Source organism: Fringilla coelebs (genome assembly GCF_963513975.1).
Source record: "Fringilla coelebs genome assembly, chromosome: 3".
Taxonomy (NCBI): domain Eukaryota; kingdom Metazoa; phylum Chordata; class Aves; order Passeriformes; family Fringillidae; genus Fringilla; species Fringilla coelebs.
The window spans coordinates 28,997,397-29,018,406 of record NC_140030.1 but is presented as its reverse complement, the minus strand read 5'-3'; the positions used below and the strand labels follow the sequence as shown (position 1 = coordinate 29,018,406).

Genomic DNA, 21,010 nt, shown 5'->3' with positions numbered 1-21,010 from the left:
CTCAGACTTACTAGTGGAGGCATAAATTACCTTTTGATCGATGTCAACAATTTAGGCAAAAATATAGGAAACAGTCTAATGCATGTATAAAGGAGTAAGACTGACAATAAATTCAGGGAAAAGTAAATTTAGTTTAATGGCACTGGAAAAATGTTTAAACATTTTAAAAGCATATTTTTAGTGAGTTGGCATTGATTTTTTTACAGGTTACCGTGGATTTGTACATTAATGGAACACATAATTGTTAGAACTATACAACTGAGTTCTTCGTGGCCGTGCTTATCATATGACTGATCAGTGTTGTACACAGAAATGAAATTTCTTGGGAAACAGATACATGAACTCCAAGGTTGTAGGAGATACCTGTGTGGACAAAGACATTTATGTATGATATCTGGCCAGAGTTCAAGATTCATGCCACAAAATATTCACCTGGGAGAACTAAGATTACTTTATGTGTGGCACTGTGTTGGAGACAGAGTGACTAAAAAAAGGAAGGGGTAATTTAGAGAATTTTCTTGAATAAAAAATAAGCAGATATTCAGTAAGAAAAATGAAGATTAGCTGAATAAAGACAGCTCCAAGCACAAGAGGGCTCCTAGCACCACTGCCAGTCAAAAGCACATAGATGTAACATTGCCCTGAAAAGGTCATCAGTCCATCTGTTTCTTTGGCAGAGGTGACAACCAGCCCACATGGATTACTCTCTCCTAACAGTATTTAACATTCCATAATCCTCAGACCAAACAGAGTCGATCCCATAAAAATCCAGAGGACAATCTAAAGAAATTCTATTGTGATTATTGCCCACAATGGGCTTGAAGGATCACAGATATTATTCTATGGTAAAAAAAGCACTGTTTTTAAAGGTCTCTCATCACCTAGGTCCTCCAAATGAAATTGCAAATTATGTCTCCATGTAGACAATTATTTTCATTTCTCTGAATTTATAGTGAGTTTTATTATAAATAATTTAAAACAGAAAATGTACAACATACATTGAACTATATGTTTTAATAAAATCATTTTTATAATGCCCATTTTTACTCGCAAATGAAAGTATTTCCATTTTGTTTGTACTTCATGTGATTTCAGAGACTTATGTCCTTTAGATTAAGGCATTGTCAGATTTGAGTAGACTCCAGTGCATTTACCCATGACAGATTTATTAAAAATGTATTGATTACTTGTGATAGTGAAACAACTGCAGTAAGAAAAATAAAACCTTGATTAAATAACACCTGTACCTTTGACTTATGCTTGACTAACTAGCTTGTAACTGTGCTTCTATTTCAACATAGAAATTAATGATTGCTATAAAAAATCTAGAAATTTCCCTGTGAATTTCAATTTTAAGAGAATGTGTGGCTCATTCTAGCAGTTCTTGTGCTTAAGCTGATAAGCACCCAAAACCAAAGAACATGAGACTCTATGACTAACCTTCTTCCTTTCAATCCTACTAACATCAGAAGACATTAAATACTATCACAAGCAAGGCTTGACAAGCAACATCATTAAAATCTCCAAGATTACTGCAAGTGGATTAACTAACAATATTTGCACATGGTCTAGATACCTGCTAAAAGAGAGCTGAGCAGAGTTGAAAGCTGTATTTCAAGCAAGTGGTGCTGATGATCTGAAATTAGCTCCTGAAGAGCCTATGTGGGAACATTCCTGTTCCCAGTGCCTAAATAAAGGCTTCCAGCACTGCACACTGAACTTTGTTCCCTCTGTGAGTTTGGTTAGGGACCTAGGTGAACACATTAGTCTGTGGTGTAACAGTAAGAGGTACATGACCTGTTGTTGACCAAACCTCCACATGCTCTTGGGCAATGCTATATATCTGAGAGAATATTAGGCTGATCCCAAAGAATTTTTGCTTTCTTAGAAAAATTCACAGCCACAGAAAAAGATGGAATACACCCTTCACATATAAACATGCTACTTAAAGGAAGTAAACTCTTAGGGAGGAAGAGTTGCATGTTGTGGCTGCACTTAGCCTGAGGAAACTTAAACCCTTGTTTTTTCTGGAATACTGCTCTCACTAGTAGGAAAGGGGCTCCTGTTAAGTGTCAGTAGCTTCTGGAATTCCTACGAAACTACAGCACTGCAACACAAATGAAAGCAAGATTTATGGGTTCAGCAGAAGCAACTCAAAGGAAACACACTAGGTACTGGAGGTTAAAGTGATTCCCCACCCAGGGAACAGTAGGCTGTGGGACACATACACATTTAATTCACATCCCTGCTTAGCCCACTGCAATTTGGTTGCCTGACTACACTCCACCATTAGAGCAGTAACAGGCCTTGCAGAAATGAATGAGGCATAGGCTGGAAGGCATATCCTGCCTTTTGTGACTGAAACCTTCTTTGTGCATAAAACCAACGGAGAAAACCAGTGGAAGCAGATGGCACAGGGCAATGGGAGAAAAAAAAACAGATTTGCCAAGAACACAGAGAAATGATGGGCAAACTAGAGCTGGGAATATGGGACTCTTCAGTGACTTCAACTGGTTGTGCAACTGGTGTGATGAGGAAAAAGCAGGGGATTAAATAGAGGGATTCTATTACCTTTCCAAGCCTGTGCACTTCTCAGGCTGGCTGAAATAAGACAGGTTTTTGTTTTCAGGGTTTTTTCATTTGTAATTCCTATGAAGCTTCTCTGTTTGTTTACTTCACCTGCTTTACACCCCAGATGTGATAAACTGTAAGCTTAGAGCACTAATAAGACTGGTGCTCTGTGAAAGTGCAAGCTTCTGGGAAATCTGAGGGTTTAGCTGAAAGAGTAAAGACCTAACAACCTAGACACAAGAAAAAGCACAGGGTGACCAAAGGCGAAAAAAAAATCAAAAAAACATTCTTAGAGCCAGGATAATTTCATGGGAAGCTTAAGTATGTACAAACCTCATGTTAGGAGCTGCAAACTAAGAAGCACTATCACTATTTAGCTCCACTGGGGCAATGTGACAATTTCTAACAGAGAACTACAAGTTACAAATACCAAATATGCTGAAACGGACTTTGTGGCCTGAGGGTCTGTCTTATGAGAGGAACAGTGTGTGATCATCCTTCAAGTTAGCATGCACATAATGTATTCTCTGATCAACACAGCACTTTGTGTCTTCGCCAGCACATCACTGCTACCATGAGCAATGTGTGTCTGCCAAAGGAACAAAGAAGAATACCGGGAGTCTTTTTAACCGCCTGCCAAAAGGATCCCTGTCCTGGAATGGCAGAATTCCCGACTGTACCACAATACCAGCCACAATCTTGGAGTCATATCGCTATTGTGTCTTTCAACAGAAGAGATTTCGCATCTCCAGTATTTTTTCGTAAAGAAATCTCCAGTTTACCCTTGGTCTATTCACCATTGTATAATTTATTTATGCATTTAGAATTAATCCACATATAAAAAAAATTCTAATTTTTATCTTTTAAGTCAATTTGAAATCTGATTTTCTTCATGTAAATATCTGCATAGACTTCAGAATACAACACCACTTCTCCCTAATTTGCCAAAAAAGACCACCTTTCATTATTTGCCTTTAAAATGTACAAAGACTGTAAGCAGTCATGACACATAAGCTCAGGACTTGTAATGATAACTGAGCTGTGATGAAAGACTGGACAGGACTTCTAAATCCTTGGTTGGTCTCAGACATGTAACAAAAACCCATGTTAACAGAGCTATGCAATTCACAACATTCACAATAACTTCCATTTTTGAGATCAGTCCTAGCCAGAATAATAGCAACCAGATCTTCCAAAATATTCCACATTTATTTTAATGTAAAGTTATTTTCTATGATTTTCTCTACCCATCTGTTTGAAGTGAAATACTGGGGTTGAAGTATACACGCAATAGAAAACAAACCTTAGATATGTTAAAAATCTGAAATTATGCCCCAGCATTATTGCAAGATACTCAGTGAGGATTTTCGAAAATGGCAGTTAGTAATCTCTGAAACCTAATAATTGCTATACAATGTTTCTGCAGATAGCCAAAACATCTTGCGTGCTTGTTTTGGAGTTCTCATCTCACGACATCCGAGTATATTACAAATTCTGTTGTTAAGATGATCTTTCTGTTGTATTTTTTGATAAATTCTACTATGTATCCTAACATCCTTTACTGGCATATATTCTTCCACAATTCATATTGTAATAAATATCTTCCAATAGTTCATCGTTTAATGACCTCTTCTTAGGATGAACTGCTAGCAGTGACTGTCATCTCAAATGACTGTCAACTTTGTGTTCAGACACATATTCTAGAGATAAATACAACTCCAAATTTACTCAAAAACAAGCTATTTCTACAGCAGTTGTAAGTCATAGCCAAACATCAGCCAACTGCTCCTAAAGAAATTCTTGTTTTTATCCAGATGTGTCTAGTGTGATACCATTTGTCAAATACAAATCAATAATGTGACACTACTTCCATCTTTTCATCTAGCAAAAAAATGATGCAAGTTTAGGAATGCTAAAATTTTGCAAGAAATTCCATGGCAGTTTCTGGACACATTCAACAGAAAAGGGAAAAAAATACAATGATGATAACCACTGCCATTCTTCATTATTCCAAATCCATTTTAGCTTAGCCCTATACGGCAATACATCCAGCACCGCAATTGCCATTAAAAGGCCTCAGGACATGTCAAGTATTGTCTGAACTTGTTTTGTTCTTCTTGGAGCTTTGTTCAGCTTGCTTAATGACCAGACAGATATTGCCTGATTGGTTTAACTTTTGCTCATTGTTCTGTTCACAGAGGGTAGCAGCAAACAGTTGTTCTGTGTTTTACCCCAGCGTAACAGTGCGGTGTGGAGGAGCACGGTGCTGGCAACGAGCTTTGAGAGCAGAGGTGTCCCAGCAGGAGCCAGTGGGTGAAGAGCAGGTCTGGAAGGGCCAGTGAAAGGCAAAAGATGGCTTTAGGGATCCCAGAGCTAATGAATAATATACACTGATGATCATCTAAAGCTGTGCAAATCCGGGAACTAGACAAAACTGAGTTCCAGGGTAACAGAAGCAAAGAATATTTATTGAACTTATGTAAGGCAATCCATATATAGTAAATTAATTGTTATTATTGATATTTATTGATATTGATTTTATTTGATTGCAATTTATTATTGTTGATGGGATGAATTTCTAATAATATTTAGAGAAAATATTTTTTAATAATAAAATAATGGCTTCCTGTTCTAATACTGATTAGATGTATTTCAGGAACCCACATCTTCAATTGAGAGCATTTACCAGCAAACCTGCTTTTAATTAAATACCATTTACATGAGTAATGATGTTGATTCAAGAGTTTATTTATATAAAAGGGAACACAAAGGCAGGAATTTAGTAATGTCTGAAAAATATTTAGATGCTACATCCTGGCACGCTTGGATACCCTGTCATGTCTTATTTATTCCAGAAATTCAGTTATTGTAAAGTTACTGTACATATAATGTTACCAGACTAATACCTACTTTTTGCAACAATTCAGATTTCACATGGACAAAAATCCATTATCCGAAAGCTTAAAAACATGAAATAGTAGATAAATGTCAAAGCCCTTCATTCTTTTCATCTGTTTCATCTGACAAGCAACCAATAAACTCACACATTCATTTCAACCACCAGAAAATACTCAGGGAAAACATGGATTTGATTTTCATCAAACATGAGGGGAAAGAAAGGCTTTCAGGTTTAGCAGTAATGGCATAATCTATATACACTAAGTAACAGTGTGACACTGATTGCCAAGCAAAACTTTGATGTACCCCATAATATCACCAGAAGGCAAGGCAGTGCTATTAGAACAACACCACCATGGTAAAGGAACATAAGAAAGCATTTACAAAAGAAATTAAGTAAGTTTACATGCCTGATCAAGACCCACCTTGAAACTGAGCACCTCCAAAATGTTCATGCCAGGGCAGCCCACACCCGCTGCTGTTGAAGAGCCTCGAGGCAAGCTGAGCAAGGTGCACACAAGGGTCTGGGTGCTGCCTTGCAGTGACAAGTACCAAACTCCTGAGGGGAGTGATTCCAAAAGGCGGTCTTGGATCATACCAGCTTGACCAACCTTTTCACAAGGCACAACCAGAGATGGCATCCTACTTTTACAGGGGCACCTTACTTCTATAATCTTCTGTGTATGAACTGTCAACCCAGACCTGAATGTCCTGTGAACAATTGCAGCACTTGGAGCGATCTGGCTCTGCTTCTCAGACAGTTCTGTCTGGTCAAGGAATAGAAATATTGTTGATTTTTCTCAATTATGAAGCTGCTCCAACTTTCATGAAAATATTAAAAATTCAGTGAATACATAATTGAAAATTCATTTATAAGACAGGAAAAATTCATTTACAAGACTGGTTCCAGAGCAGGCTCCAATTATTTTTAGGCAAATTTAACTCTCCTAGGACAATAAGCATCAAACTTTTCTGAGTATAATTCTGCTTCAAGATGTATACCAAGTATCTATTGCATTTATAAACCTAAATAACAGCATAATCCACAGAAGCCCTGTGGCCCCATACATAACTCTCACAATCTTATCAGTTGCTGGGATTGGCTAATATCCCAGCCTTGGCACATCTCTCCCTTCCAAGGAGAGTGAAACTTTATGATATGCTCTGTATTATTAGTGAATTCCTGGACATTTGATGCAGACAGACCAGCTGGACAAGGCTGTGTACTCACATTACACCTGCAGTGCTGAACGTTTTCCCTCATCTCCTTTGTCAGTGTGAAGCACATCTATCAACCTTCAAACACACCAGTATGGAGCATCTGTGTGTTTGCCAGTTACTGCAGATATTGGCCAACGCCACAGAACAAACAAAACCCTCCCAAGGATAAAAACACCACTTGTTACAGCTCAAGCTGAAGTGCCCAGCTTTGCAGACAATTAAAATCTTCCATGTGTACAGTACAGAAGGGAATGAAAAGAATAAGGTAGAGAAGCAAACACTATTTAAAAAAAAAAAAAAAAAAAGTGAACCATTTAGGACTCAAAGAAATATTTCACATGGAATGCTCAGACTTCAGATTTTCCAAAAGCCTTTTTGGAAAAAGTAGTCCTGCACGAAGCAATATTGTTTCTCATAATCAGTGAACAGCATGAATTAGATTCTCTGATTTTCTAATCTGTAATTTAAACCCTTTCTAACTGCACTACTGGAATGAGCTGCAGAGCCTTTGCCGACTTTTCCCCAAGCACTCCGTGCACACTTTCATAGCGATCTGCACCATTCTTTAATCGTCAGTGGGAAGCCCTGGATAAACATGTATCTTGGACTCTATTTTGAAGGATCTGCCAGTAATACTGTAATCAAACATGGTGCAACTGCCTAGAAACACAGTATTATGTAATTGGCTGCCAACCTGTGCAAGGGAGCAGGCAAGGATAACATGTATCAACCACTTTTTGATAGATTTTTTTATCTAAGCAAATTAGAACTGTGCTGAACCAGCATCGCTGCTTCTCCCCATCTCTTTTTTGTGGCATTTTTAGGTTCCAGTGGAAGCTTAGCTGGGCCACTATAACGCCCTTGCCCAACACCAAGATCATACAGCTAAAAAACCTAAGGTGAATAGTTTTCTACTTGGCTGGTGTACCGTCATAAATCAGCAAAGGGAAAGCAGTAAAGCCACAATGGGGCCTCAGATTGCCACAAGCAACGTGTTATAGCATACCTCAGAGAGTGACAATGGTTAGCAAATTCCTATTTAACACAAGGAATGTAGGTGTATCCCTACACAATAATTATAATTATGTAGGTGTATCCCTACATACCTGAGAAATGAGATAGAAGTAGATGAAGAACAACAGGTGCCATTCAGCTCCCAAAATGTTTCACATCTCCCAAAGAATTAAAGAGAGCAAGCTAGCGAAAATTGCCCAAAAGTGGGTGACATGTTCACCCCACTGTCACCAATTTTCTATTGAGCTACCAGAAAATGGATGCTGTTCAAATTTTATATTTTTGTTGTGGTTTCTGCCATTTCTAGGAGATATAAATAAAATTTGGACTTAATTACTGAAAATATCTTGCTTCCAAATTTCAGCTGCACACGTTTTCAACACCATCAAAGAAATACTAATTTGGTGCATCATATGCCTTTTTCCCCCTCCAGATAATGAAAAAGAAACTGAAATAAAGCACACAGGGACAGACTAACCAGCTACAACTGAAAGAAATGTAGCAAGAAGTTACATAAGTGAGCTTTCTTGAAAGTATATCTGCTTTGCTCCACCAAATGTCAAGGATGGTTTCAAAAGTAAAACTGCATGGAAGAAAAAATGAATTTATAAATAAAAATTACGAAATAATTTGCTTTTGGTAGTACAAACACGTTATTACTGTTTCACACAGTTTTCATCAGGTCTAATCTAATCTGTGTTTAGACCAAATTATATTGGTGGAACGTGAATTTGTCTTGAGTAAGGACAATAACTTGGCCTTGGCAGAGCACAGTAACAACATGGATTTCGTATCCTGTTATTATTGATTGTTCTTATTAATTCTGATGGTGGCTAGTCCATCAGAAAACTGTGTCAGTAATTTGACAAAAACTTTATTTATAACTTCTCTAAAAGATTAACAAAACTGAGAATGACTTTGAAAAATTTGACTGTCTTCCTCTTGAGATTAAACTAACATCAGAAAGGCTGAAACTCTGAAATATTCATAAATCAGTGATGCATAATTTGTAAATTTGTATTTTATATAATGTACAACTTTCTCTGTCCTAAAGAGCATTTTATATTTCTTGTTAACAGTGAATGCAAATAATGCTCAATGGAATTCTGCAGTGACCTTTGTTTTATTACAATTACTGCATATTTATAAATGAACAACTAAACTCCAATTTGAGAGCTACAACAACTTTGAGTTGGAATCCTTTGATAAAACACAACTGAATAAACTTCATAAATTTAATTCCCTAAGAAGAGAAAAAGAAAGTCTCCTCTGAAAATTCCTCTGTGTATACCCACAGACAAAGCAGATTTTTCCATGCTTTTGCAAGCAGAAAACTAAACAAAACAGCAATATGGACAGATTTGAACAGAAGAGGATAAATTGCTTTAAAAAGAGCACTGGAGAACAGATTGAATGTAAAACATCATATAATCACTGTATTATATAAATGCATAAAATAGAAATATGCAGGTGTAAACCGCTGCATAATAATTAAAAAATGCAGTACCTGTGTTATGTCATAATATAATTCCGTGTAATATCACTAAGCCTTAACAATGAAATCCCACTATGTAAGCAGAATCTACATCAACTTCTGCTAATGGCTTTTCTATACTGGAACGCTTCCACATTTTTCAAAAGCACATGAAAATCAGAGGGCAAGGTCCAAAATACAGTACACATATTGTGGGCCTTTCCCACCCAGACAAATGGCAATTGGAAGCATCCGAAGACAAAAGGCTCAGCTCACTGGTACCAGAGAGGCCAACAAAGAAGGCATGACTGGTGAGAAATACCTCATGGTACAGAACTCAGCATTACCAAGCACTTGTTCTGGAGGCAGCAGCAAAACAGCCTGAATTCTGTTCCTAATTTGGATACTTGCTTTGACTTCATTCTGAACACCTAATTTGTTTCTATACCTTGACCATTCTTTATCACTGGTTTCTATTTAGGTCGTGTGTTTCTTAGAGTGGAAGTTTGTAGCAGCATTAATACCCAGTCTTCCAATGTTAGAGTGCAATAATGGACACAAACAGAGGTTTAATTCAAGAAAAAATGACAGGTTGAGAAACTGAAATCCTGGTTTGGGTCATAACATAGTATTCAACTGAAGCCACGAATGTTTCAAACAAGCAGTGGGTTGATGAAAAACTGCTATTCAAATCCTATACAAGACACTTGTGATCCCTCCTAAGCCAAACATTAGACTGAAGCCAGCTGATATTTCCCAAAAAATAATATGCCATCTCATTAGTGTGAGAGAAGTGCTGAACAAAATACTGATAGAATCTGTAATACCAAAGAAATTGCCACCTAGAGAGAGAAGTACGTTTACTAAAAAGGTATTTAAATAACTGGAAGCAAAGCCATTTATATCAGCTTTTTTGTATTGTAAAGGAAATAGTCTGGGTATTTTCCTTTTTTAAAGCATAAAACAATTCACTTATGGATTGATCCAAATCCCACTGAATTCCATACACATACATGAAGTGCAGATTACTCTTGCACACAAACTTCTAAACTTTATGCCAAAACCCAAGTCTTAATAATTCACTGAAGTCATCCAAGTGGAAATAATCAATACAGCAAAAACTAAAATAGAGTCATTAATGATAAAGACTTAGGACAATTTAAAACAAAGCTAAGGCTTATTAAAGGAGGTGCTGATCATAACTGCTTTTTCTACAGTGCATTGCTTCAAAAAATGATTTGAAATCAAACTCACATGACTGATAAAGCACCCTATTGAGAGTGGTTCAGAATGGCTCAAATCTGTACTAAAAATATAGTTTTAGGGTGATCATTTTCTTCTAGCAAAGTAAGTCAAAATAGGGCATATTATGTAGCACATGGGAATCCATAGGAGATTTAAAAATATTTCCTTCTATGAGGAACCAGACTCTATGAGGAACATGATCTCTTTAACTGATTCTATTAATGTTCCTATAATGTTTTTGGCCATGAGCATTTTAGCAGGAACAACATTTATGTAAAAAAATCATTTAAAGTGAAATTACTTTTCTTTATAGTCTAGATTTTCACTGAGATCCAACAGCTCATTACAGTGTAAGAACAAAATTTTTTAAAACTGCTCATAACCTGCATGGTAACCACATATTTCAGTATATCAGTTTAAAGTTTTTAAACAATATTTTGTAAAACATAATGAAAAATACTCTTCACACAAAATTTAAAACTGTGTTTTTCCCTTTGTGCTCATCCTCTTTTGTCCCCTTGAACTCATGAATAAAAGGGCCACTGCAGGCAGAAGTATTTGAAAATTATTAAGCCTCTTTCAAGTATGTTACTGCACTCATTCAGTATTTTGGCCAACTTTTCTATTTATTTTTGATTTTCTAAATTTTACTTTTGTCTCAAATAGTTGTCGCTCACTGAATATTAAATATTGCTGTCAAAGTAGATGGTTGTTAGACTCCATTTTGTAATTTTTGATCTTACTAGACAAATCCTTCACTGATTTAACAGTTTTAATCCTGTGATGGAGCCATGATATGACATGTTATTACTGACTATGACTTCCTAACTAGGGATGTCCAGCCTACTCATCAAGCTAGTAACCTCTGGGTATGTGATGAATATTATGAATTCATCTCAAATGTGTGCAACAGGAAGTGGGCAGTCATGGAATGGCACACAAATAAATGCATAGATGTCATGAAGGTTCTTCAAAACTGTCTGCATCCTACATCTTACTCTTATTCAACAGTGTGACATAAACTGTTATTTTAAAGACATATCTATTACACTAAATCCTCTGTTAAGATCTCTGTGTTATCAGATTTGAAATTAGGAAAAAAAAAATCAGTTCCTGAATACTGAGATGCTGGTACACAGTAAGCTCTCAGAATTTCTGACAAAGCAGACCAATGCTGCATTTCTAGCATAATAAAATATCCCTACTGAAATTATTTTAGACCATCTGAACACGAAATACAAGATTAAGCCTGGAGCTCCAAATGCTGAGATTTAATAAATGTGAACATCCTTTATCTTCTCGTCTCGGATGTAAGTAACAGGACAAAGAATTATTTCCATTCTTTTAGGAGGAACCCTACCAGATTTGGCCGTAAACACAACAGGAAACTCTCTATAGTTTCTGCCTAAGAAACTATTACAAAACCCCACAATAATATTACGGCCACAATAAGAAAAAAGATATTTGGATTCCTTCTTGGATTGACTACATACAAAGTCTTTACATGTTTACTAGACTTGGAACTGAGCCCTGCCTTACTGACAGAAACTTCATGACATACTTTAATCAGAGCACTGAAGATCAAGAGGACAAATTCCCCACAGCACTTAAATTTAGGACCCTGCCAAAGTATTCATTGAGATCTATTTGCCAGTGCTTTGATCCAGGGTAAGCATCTCAAATGCAAGGCCACAGAAAAGGATCTACATACAAGGAAGCTGGGTCTAAGTAAAATGGTAGCGATTTTCAATGTTGCTTTAATCAATGACACCAAAGATGATCCTCCTACAGAAGAAATGCTGAATAAACCACATATTTCCAAACCATTTTATTAAAAAGCAATAGTTACAGCGTCTACTTTTTTGACCTAGATCCTTTCATTGTTCAACACTTCAGAACATTTAGAAACACAATGATCCATTGTATACTTGTCACATCTTTTGTAAAAGGCAACACTTCTTAAAAAGGAAAAATACTGACTTTTATGCATTTTCCTAAGCCTGTTATCATATTCAAATTGTAAAAATCTTCAGAGGTTCAAAATAGAAATAGTTGGCTTTAATCTAAATGCTCTCTATTTACATAAGGGTTCTAAAATGTGACTGAAAATAGTTTTGGGAAAAGATTTTATACTTCATACAGTCAAGATTGATGAAAGCAAATCCGATGGATGATAAGGTTAGCATAATACTTAGAAAGGTGTCAGGTCTTTGCAATTCCTCTCCAAAAGTCAATTCTAGGCAATGTCAGTACCAAACCTCAAAATAATGCACAAATTCATAAAACCCAGTCTTACCAAATCTAGAGCACTCTCTCAATAGTAAAGTCCATTTCTCTTAAAACTCAAATTACACTAGCAAAACTGTACTTTCAGTTGCCACTATGAACCCTAACAACCATTTCTTAGTTATTGGCCTACCTTGTTTATGCTATCTGTGCCAATCTAACTTGAACTAGATTGTCTGTGAAAACAAAATTTGTATTTCTTGCCTTAATGTTCACTGACAGAAGTGATGAACTGCATCACATTTGTAGCAAGAGCATTCTACATTTTGATCCCTCAATAAGGCCTTGAGCTGAACCATAAACCAGCTTTTACAAACAGATACAGCTGATTGATGTGCTTAATGAATGTGACTGTATCTACAGAAGACAAAGACTAAACACACCTCCCTTGCAGATTTTAAGCCTTTTGAGGAAAAGGGAAAAATGCTTTAGACACTGAGTGGAAAACAAAAAGCTTACTGCTAACTGAGAAGTACTGTGAGGCTGAATTTGCAAACTGATCATAACTTTGAGTAAAAAGCTGATGAAAAACTTCCAAGTGCATTAATTGAAGTAATCCTAATAGTGTAAAAATTTTTGTCAATACAAAACTGGCACCACCAAACAGAGTGAAAAGCAAGCAAATCAAACCTTCCACCTACCAAAAGAAATTTCCACCCTCGCTAACAAAGCCGTTTCTCAAGATCATATGCAGGAGAACCCAAGAGTAGAGACAAGAAGCAAAATATGTCTGAAACTGGAAGCAAAATATGCTGGAAACTTGTTTCAAAATTTAAGGGAAGAAAACAAATCAAAGAAATGCTTGCCCTAAGCTTCCTCTGTCCTTTCAACTAAGTACGTTTCTGAAACAGATGTTCTAGCCGTGATACACTTATCCCCTTGGAATTTGGTGTATTTTGGGAAAAGATGTGAGCGCGTTCTTCCCCAGCCCCACGAGGGAGCCGGTGCCGGGGATCAGAGGCAGGGAGGAAGGACGGACGCGCCTCTCCGCCCCGGTGCCCGGGGGATGTGAGCGATGCGCGCCCGCCCCTCCGCAGGGTCCCGCTGGCCCCGCGGCCGCGCTTCCTGCGCGCCTTCGGCTCCGCGCTGTTCGTGTTCTCCGCCCGGGGCCGCGGCTCCCCCGCGGTGGCCGTGACTCACACGGCGGAGGCTGGAGGGGCGGAGGCGGCGCCTCCCGCCCAGCGCTGCGGCCGCGGGCGGTGCGAGCGCCCCGCACCCGCGCAGCGCCCGGGGCTCCCCCCGGCTCCGCCCGCTGCGGCCGGGGCTGCCTCCGCCTCCCCGGGCGCTACTCAGCCTTAAACGATGTTAACCACCATGCCTGCCACTGAACGAGCTTCTCTAGGGGATTTTTGCGGCAGCCGGGCCTCCCCCGCCCGTTAGAGCCGCTCTGGTCCCGGGCTGGCGGGAGAGCGCGGGGCCACAGGACGCTCAGAGCGCCCCGCTCGCCGGCCTTCCCCTCCCCCGGCCCTGCCCTTGGCCGCTGGCACCGCGGCAGCTGGAGCAAGTTCAGCTTTTCTTCTCCCACAGCACTGGGGCTTGGCTGCCCTTAAAGAAAATCCTCTCCTAACAACGTGTCAATGTTACATTCCTCCACAAAGCAACTTCTATTAGGGGGGCTGGGAGCTTGGCACTGCCTCGCCACAGACTGAGAGCTTTGTGGCTATGCAAAAAACAAGGAGAGAGGGAACATTTCCTGCATTAAAATGCAATACCCCAGGCCCGATGATTTATCCTCACCCTCCCCCCATTCCTGCATGGCAGCTCTGAAAGACCCCCTGGCCAAGAGCCTGCATCCAGAGCCCCCATCTATGTTCAACCCACGCTTTCCCTGCCTCACAACCCTTCAAAGTCCTTCTAAAAATCACCCTCCCGCCCCAACCTCTCCAGAATGTCAGCTAAAACAGGAGGTATGTAGCAGAGGGACTAGGTGGAAGGCTGCCGTGCTAACTGCTAGACCCCTGACTTCCCACCCTTCCGCAACAGCCCCCTCCCCTTTTTCCAGCAGGGACATGAAGCAGCTGCTGGGACTGGAGCAGCTGCTGGGAATGACACATCAACCCCCTCCTCGCTAATACTGCAATGAGATTCTGAGCCTCCATCTGCGGGAGCTGGGACTGCCTGGGGAATGGGGGCAGGAGCAGCCACTGCCCCCTTCCCAGAGCTCCCAGGAGGTTAAACCAGCATGTCCTGCCTGCACAGTGCCTCGCCTCTCCAGGCATCTCAGGCAGAGGCTTCCTCCTTAGGAATTGCCTTTGCTCTTGGTTTATTTGTAGGTTGCTGAGGTCTGGCCCAGGGACCAGGTGTCCTGAACGTGGTAAACCTCTTGGTCTTTTGGTAAGGTTGCCTGCATGCCTTTGGAAATGTTTTCCTTGCAAAGTCAAAGGGATCATATCAAGAAGGCCGAGGTTTTTTTGCAGTTGGGTGGTTGCTGTAAAGAGATGGTGAGGGGGAGAGTGATTTCTGGCTCACCACCTGTGGGCATTACTGTAAGTGAGGCCTTAGAACAGATGGATCCTACTCGTGAGGAGTTTCAACAGTGCTCAGCAGAACTATATGCTGTAGGTTAGGCCAGTTTAGAAATGAAAATTCAGCCTTCCCTGCCTTTAAAGGAGTGTGCATCATCTCCAGCCCTTTCGCCTCACCTAGAGGAGAGCCAGGGTGGAGAGCAACTGAAACGAATGTGAGGATTAAGGAGAGCTGGCAGCAGGACTTACACACTGGCACGGCATTCAGCCCCCCCTCCAAGAAGCACCTACCTTCTTTTGGCGGCCGCTTGGCTTCTCTGGTGAGATTGCAGACCTGGGTGGTTTGCAGCTCCTGGGTCAGGCAGCCTTCTGTCTGCTCGTTGAGGGGCAGCACCACGTTATTGAGCAACACCAGGGACTGGTCGTCTATTCCCCACTCTCCCAAATGCTGAGGGCAGGTGCATTTTGTATACATGATCCCACAGGACTCGGTTCTCCCATTTTCAGATTTCAAGCAGCTCTCCAACCAAGTGCATAACACATGGCACCCAAACTGGCTCGGGCTCACCTTGTTCAACACCAAAAATTCAAAGAAGGATTTGTGGTCTTCTTCTTTTTTGTGTAATCCTGGGAAGTTGATAGGATAGACACGACGTATCTGAATAAAATTCTTATCATACTGCAGAAATACAAAAGCATTCTTGGAGTTGCAGAGCTGCATTATAGAATGGTTATTTTTTAAAAGATCCTTTATTTTTTCATGAGAAAAATGATCAAACTGATAAGCCAAGAGGGAAAAGTTGGAGCAGCTGAAGTCCTTTTTGGAAAATTTCAGGTAAATACTATATTTGGTTGGATCTGGATTTTCCAGCGTCCAAGTGCAGTTTGTGAAGTTTTTAGGAAACATTTCACTTACAGAATACGATCCATAAATGACCCCCTTCACCAACGTGGAACACCAGAAGTCTTGGGCAGCATTAAATCCAAACATAACCAGTAGATAGGTGGAAAATATATAAATCAGCAAATTACGAACAGCCTTCATCCTATGTCATTTGGCCTGCAGGAGATGAAATGAAATAAAAATGCAAGTAGAATTCTTCACGCATAGAAAACCAAACTCCTTCCAATATTCGAGCCAGCTGTTTTCAAGCTTGCAGTTAGAGCCCCTTTCAGAAAGAAGGGCAGGTAATTTTTATTTTATAACGCAAGGGCCGGGGTTGCTGCTGTGCGCACAGCGCCATCACGTGGCCATCGCCACAGACACGTCTTCCACAGACAAATTAAAACTCCACATCTATTAGATTATTAATAGGAATGTCCTCTCCTCTCTAGGATTTAGTCATCATGGCGTGGACTAGAACTGCTCAACTTAAGTAAAAACCTAGATGCCTTACCTGACAGACCAAGAGAAGAGAAATTTATTTATTTATTTATTTATTTATTTATTTATTTATTCAAAAAGTAAATAATTAATCTGCTGTAGTTATGTATGTGCATATACGACATCCACATGCAGAATTTCCCCAGAATAGAACAAGAAAGACGGCAGAATTTGTTATATATTATTTTTCTCTTAAGTCTGAGAAGTAACTGAGTTATTACAGCTATAATTTAAAAATGCTCAAATCACTATTTGTTACAGATAGAACATTATCTTCCATATGCCTACATGTCTTCCCCCTGGCTGTCTGGTATACAGGTCTCTAAAAAGGCAGCAAATACTGAGACTAATGTATTAATAAAATTTTGACAGTATTGAAGGAAGAAACAAAGACAGATGGATGTAACTACTGCTGGTCTGACACGATCACTAAATGCCAGCTTTTTAAGATGATAATTTCTATGTACTTCTGCCTCTAAGGATATATAAAATGGATCACAGTATTAGTATTACAATCAGTAGCTCTATGTAACTGGCCATGCTATAGCAGGATCTCTGCACCTATTGGACTGCACTTGCCCTCTGATTACAAATTATTTGTACTGTCTGATTAGCTCCTGTGTTTTGCAGCCCTGTGCTTGAACAATGAAAGAAAATATTACATTTTCTCTGTTACTATCTCCAAATAAAGCTGTTTTACTGCACCTGCCAACCCTCAGAGTCTCCACATGCTCTGTTTCTTTTAACAGTGGCCTAGGTTCATACAGTGAACCTGAGTTACATTTATCTCCGTAATGATATCCAAAAATTTCAGGTTGAAGGTTTTCAGCATTAACCTTTGAAAAGTTGCTTATCTCTTACAAATGAGTAGTTTTTCACTCTCTGCCCTTAAATGCAAGCAGAAAGAAGTGATACCAACCTAATTTCAAAACTCTCTAGATTGCAGTCTCTTCCACTGTTGCTCTGTAAGCAGAGGCACACATACACAGGCACCGTTACTGAGTTTTGATGTGTGTCTTTGCCTAGCTTTTCATCTCCTCACCAAACAGCAAGGCATCTTCTGTTTCCCATTGCGTAACACACAGCAAGTCACCGGATTAAGCTCCCTTGAAGAGATTTTCGTATCTCCTAGATTATAATGCAAACTCTGAATCCTGAAATGGGCAAAAAGCAGTACCAACTCTAACCCTCTTTATAGCAGAGGTTTAAAAAAAAAAAAAAAAAGGCAGCAGGGCTGCTGCTGGGTCTATCCACATGGTCAGATTTTCTCCTTTCTGAGCATCCGTCTCAATGAATAACATGGTTCTCCTTCTCCAAACCGGGCTGGTACAGCATTTAAGGTTATAAAAAAGAGAAACTTATTGGGAATTCTGGAAACAATTTCCCCTTTGCTGAAGCACTTTGCAGGCAATGCAGTTCTGCGCAGTGTTATTCAGGATGGTGTAGGCGTTGAAAGCCAATGTGACAATAAGTGTCTAAATTAAGAATTCCACCCATGAAAAAGGATTAATTTTATAATCTGGAAAGTAGAAAGGGAGCTTATTTGCTTTTCTGTTTGAAAAGGAAAAAAGCCTCTGACTTTTTCCATCCTATGTAATATCTGCACTAGAAAAATAAAGACCTCTGCAGTGCTAGGCTGTTTTCTATGAAGAAATGTAAAGCCCTCATTTTAGTTGTGCATTTGTTCATGCACGGCTACTGAAACAGAGCACTGTCTTAATCCCTCTCTCCCTGTGTGCATTACACACGCACACATGCACACACACACGAACTGAGTGTGCCGGCAGCGTTCAGTTAGTTTGCAGCATTGCTAGATGCAGAGTGAACCTGCTCGCTGGAAGGATTAAGACACTCAGAATAAAAAGATCTTTCTTTTCCATGGAGGAGGGAGTTAAAGAATGGCCACAGAGGCTTAAGGCTGCCTATTTGGGAAGGGGAAGAATTCTCTTCTGCTGAAAAGAAACGGGCATTTAGTTTGGATATTCCCCGAACTGATTTTCTAGGTGACACTGTAGTTTAGCCGAACATAGACGGCGCCATCACTCCATTTATTTTTTTTTCCCCCAACAGAAGACCCACTGACTTCTCTTATTTTAACTTCCTATTAACCTAACAATTCCCCCCACCCCCCATACAAATTACCCCAATCGTGCACAAACCTCAGGTTTTCTCGGTCTCGCTGGAAATTACTCTCAGGGAAGCAGACCTGTCGCAAAACGGACTTCTCTAACTTTTAAACTGCAGCGCTGAAGTAAATGCGGAGATCATTTCGTATGTGCTGTCTCTCTCTCTATCCTTCAGCAACAGCCTGTCCCCCTCCTCCGCCGCCTCCTCCCCGGAATCCCAAGCTAAAAGCTCTCCAGTCGTAATCCCTGGAAATGGGAAATGGAAATGCCCCGGGCACCCTTACCTTCCACTCCGAAAGCTGTCAGGCTATTTCTCTAAAACACTAGCACCATAGGCACACGTCCCAACAACAGTGATGGAGAGATTCCCCTTCTGACGGAAGCACCGTTTCCCATTTTTCCCGGCTCAGGTTCAAAACCAAGATTTAAAAAAGCAGCAGAAGATAAAAAACGCAGCGAGAAAATCCCCGCACGCCACACGCACACCCCACCGAGGAAAAAAATCAGCTTTGGCTCCGGATCCACCAAATCCAACCACATGAAGGGAAAGAAAACAGAAAAAAAAAAAGCCAAAAAACCAAAAAGAAAAACCAAAAAAACAACCACCTCAAACCAGCGAGACTGCAGGGGAAAAAATGGAAGTGGCTGAGCAAGCGAAGGTTTTTTTTTTTTTGTTTGGTTTTTTGTTGGTTTTGTTTTTTTTCTTTCTTTTTTTTTTTTTACTTGAAACAAAGTCTCAGCACAGCAGCCCGATGCACGGCGATGCCAGGCAGTCGACGGTCTGAGAGAAGGACTAAGGCGCTAGTGCGGATTTGTTGGTGGGTTTTGTTGTTGTTGTTGTTGTTGTTATTACTAATAGACTTATTCCTCCTTCCCTCCTCCTCCTCCTCCTCCTCCCCCCCAGGCACTAATGGCCGGACAGCGGCGGGGGGTCCTCGGCTGCCGATGTCGGGGAGCGGTGTGAGCGCCGGGCGCGCAGGGAGCACGGCGGCCGCGGGAGCGCGTCTCTGCCGCTGCGTGTGGCTCTGCCCGTGCGTGCGTGCGCGCGCGCCCGTCTGCGCGCCCGCGCGTGCGGAGCCCGCCCGCCTCCGTGGGAGCCGGGCCGGGAGCGCGCGCGTGCGCGCGCCCCGTGCGCGCTCCCGGCCGCCCTCCGGGGGAACGGGGGGGGGGCGGCTGCGCGCGCGCGCCTGCGCCCCGCTCCACGCGTGCCCGCGGCGCCCCCCGGCCCCGACAGCCGGGCCCGCGGAGCGGTGCGCGCGCCACGGCCGCTCGGCGCCCGGCGCGTCCCAGAAACGGCGCTCGGTGCGCCCCGCAGGTCCCCCTGGCCGCCGCTCCCAGCAGGCTGCGCCCCGGCGTCAGAAAAACCCGCGGGCGGGGAGCGAGGGAAACGGGGACGCCGGGGCGGGAAGCTCGCACTTGATCTCCTTCCTCCTGTTATTTCTGCCAAAGCACAGCCTCCCCCTCGCCGCAGCCCCGGGAGCTGTCGGCTCGGCCCCGCGATGCAGATTTACTGATCCAGGGCTCCCGGGATAAACCCTCTCAAACTGCCGCCCGCCTCTGACTAGAAACAATAGCAATTTTCTTAGCGCGGCTGCAATTAACGCCGTGTTTGTTCCCCGCCAGAGATAAGGCTGTGCCCGATCGCAGCCGCATCCATTCCCTCGGCTGCTCCGGCCGCCCTCTCCGCACGGGGAAGGATGGAGAGCCGCCGGGGCTCGCCCGGCGCGGTGCCCAGCGCGGGAGCGGCGCTGCCCCGGCTAAGAGCGGAGTTTGCGAGGCGACAGCGGCTGAAGTGACACCGTCGGCGGCGGGTGGGGTCAGGCGGTGGAGGTTCATGAAAAAAGCTTTGCCACAAGCAAGGCGCTCCCCTTTTGTTTTGTTTTAAATTTTGTTACATCTGGGTATGGTTGGGTATGCTTTTTTTTGCCCTCCCCTCCCGCTGTGTCGCTCCTGCTCCCCAGGTCGCGTTGGGTTGTCCTCTGGTTCTTCCCGCTGGCGTGAGATATCAGGGCAGTCTGCACGACAACAGATATCCAGCGTGAAAATTAGGAGATGACATTTTAATAAATGCTGCTGTCAGTCAGCAGCTTTCAGCCTGGCTGTCGTGTGCTCCCACTGCTGCCATTCTGCAGAGAGCACAAGGCCCTGCTGAGTTCGTGGGTCAATACAGCCCCTCCATGCCTTCAAAGTTCATGTGAATCATGGCTGTGTGGTTTTGGACACAACCTCCCACCCCGATGAAATGAAAGTTTAAATTTCTGGACAACATCCAAACCAATCAGTCCTTAAAGCAAGTGGTTTTCTCTTCTGTGGTCCTGTTCTAGCC

General features: G+C 41.6%; 1 protein-coding gene across 1 annotated transcript in view; it reads right to left on the bottom strand.

The window, feature by feature from the left end:
- Positions 1 to 19,682, bottom strand: part of ADGRB3 (adhesion G protein-coupled receptor B3) — a gene marked incomplete at its 3' end in the record, with an annotated part of 439,964 nt that extends 420,282 nt beyond the window's left edge. Inside the window, exons 1-2 of the mRNA XM_084203695.1 lie at positions 18,969 to 19,682; positions 15,466 to 16,234 (exon numbers count right to left, since the gene is read on the bottom strand). Of these exons, the coding sequence (XP_084059821.1) occupies positions 15,466 to 16,219 (754 nt within the window). The 5' untranslated portion in view covers positions 16,220 to 16,234; positions 18,969 to 19,682. The remainder of the gene's footprint in view (positions 1 to 15,465; positions 16,235 to 18,968) is intronic.
- Positions 19,683 to 21,010: the final 1,328 nt, after the last annotated feature.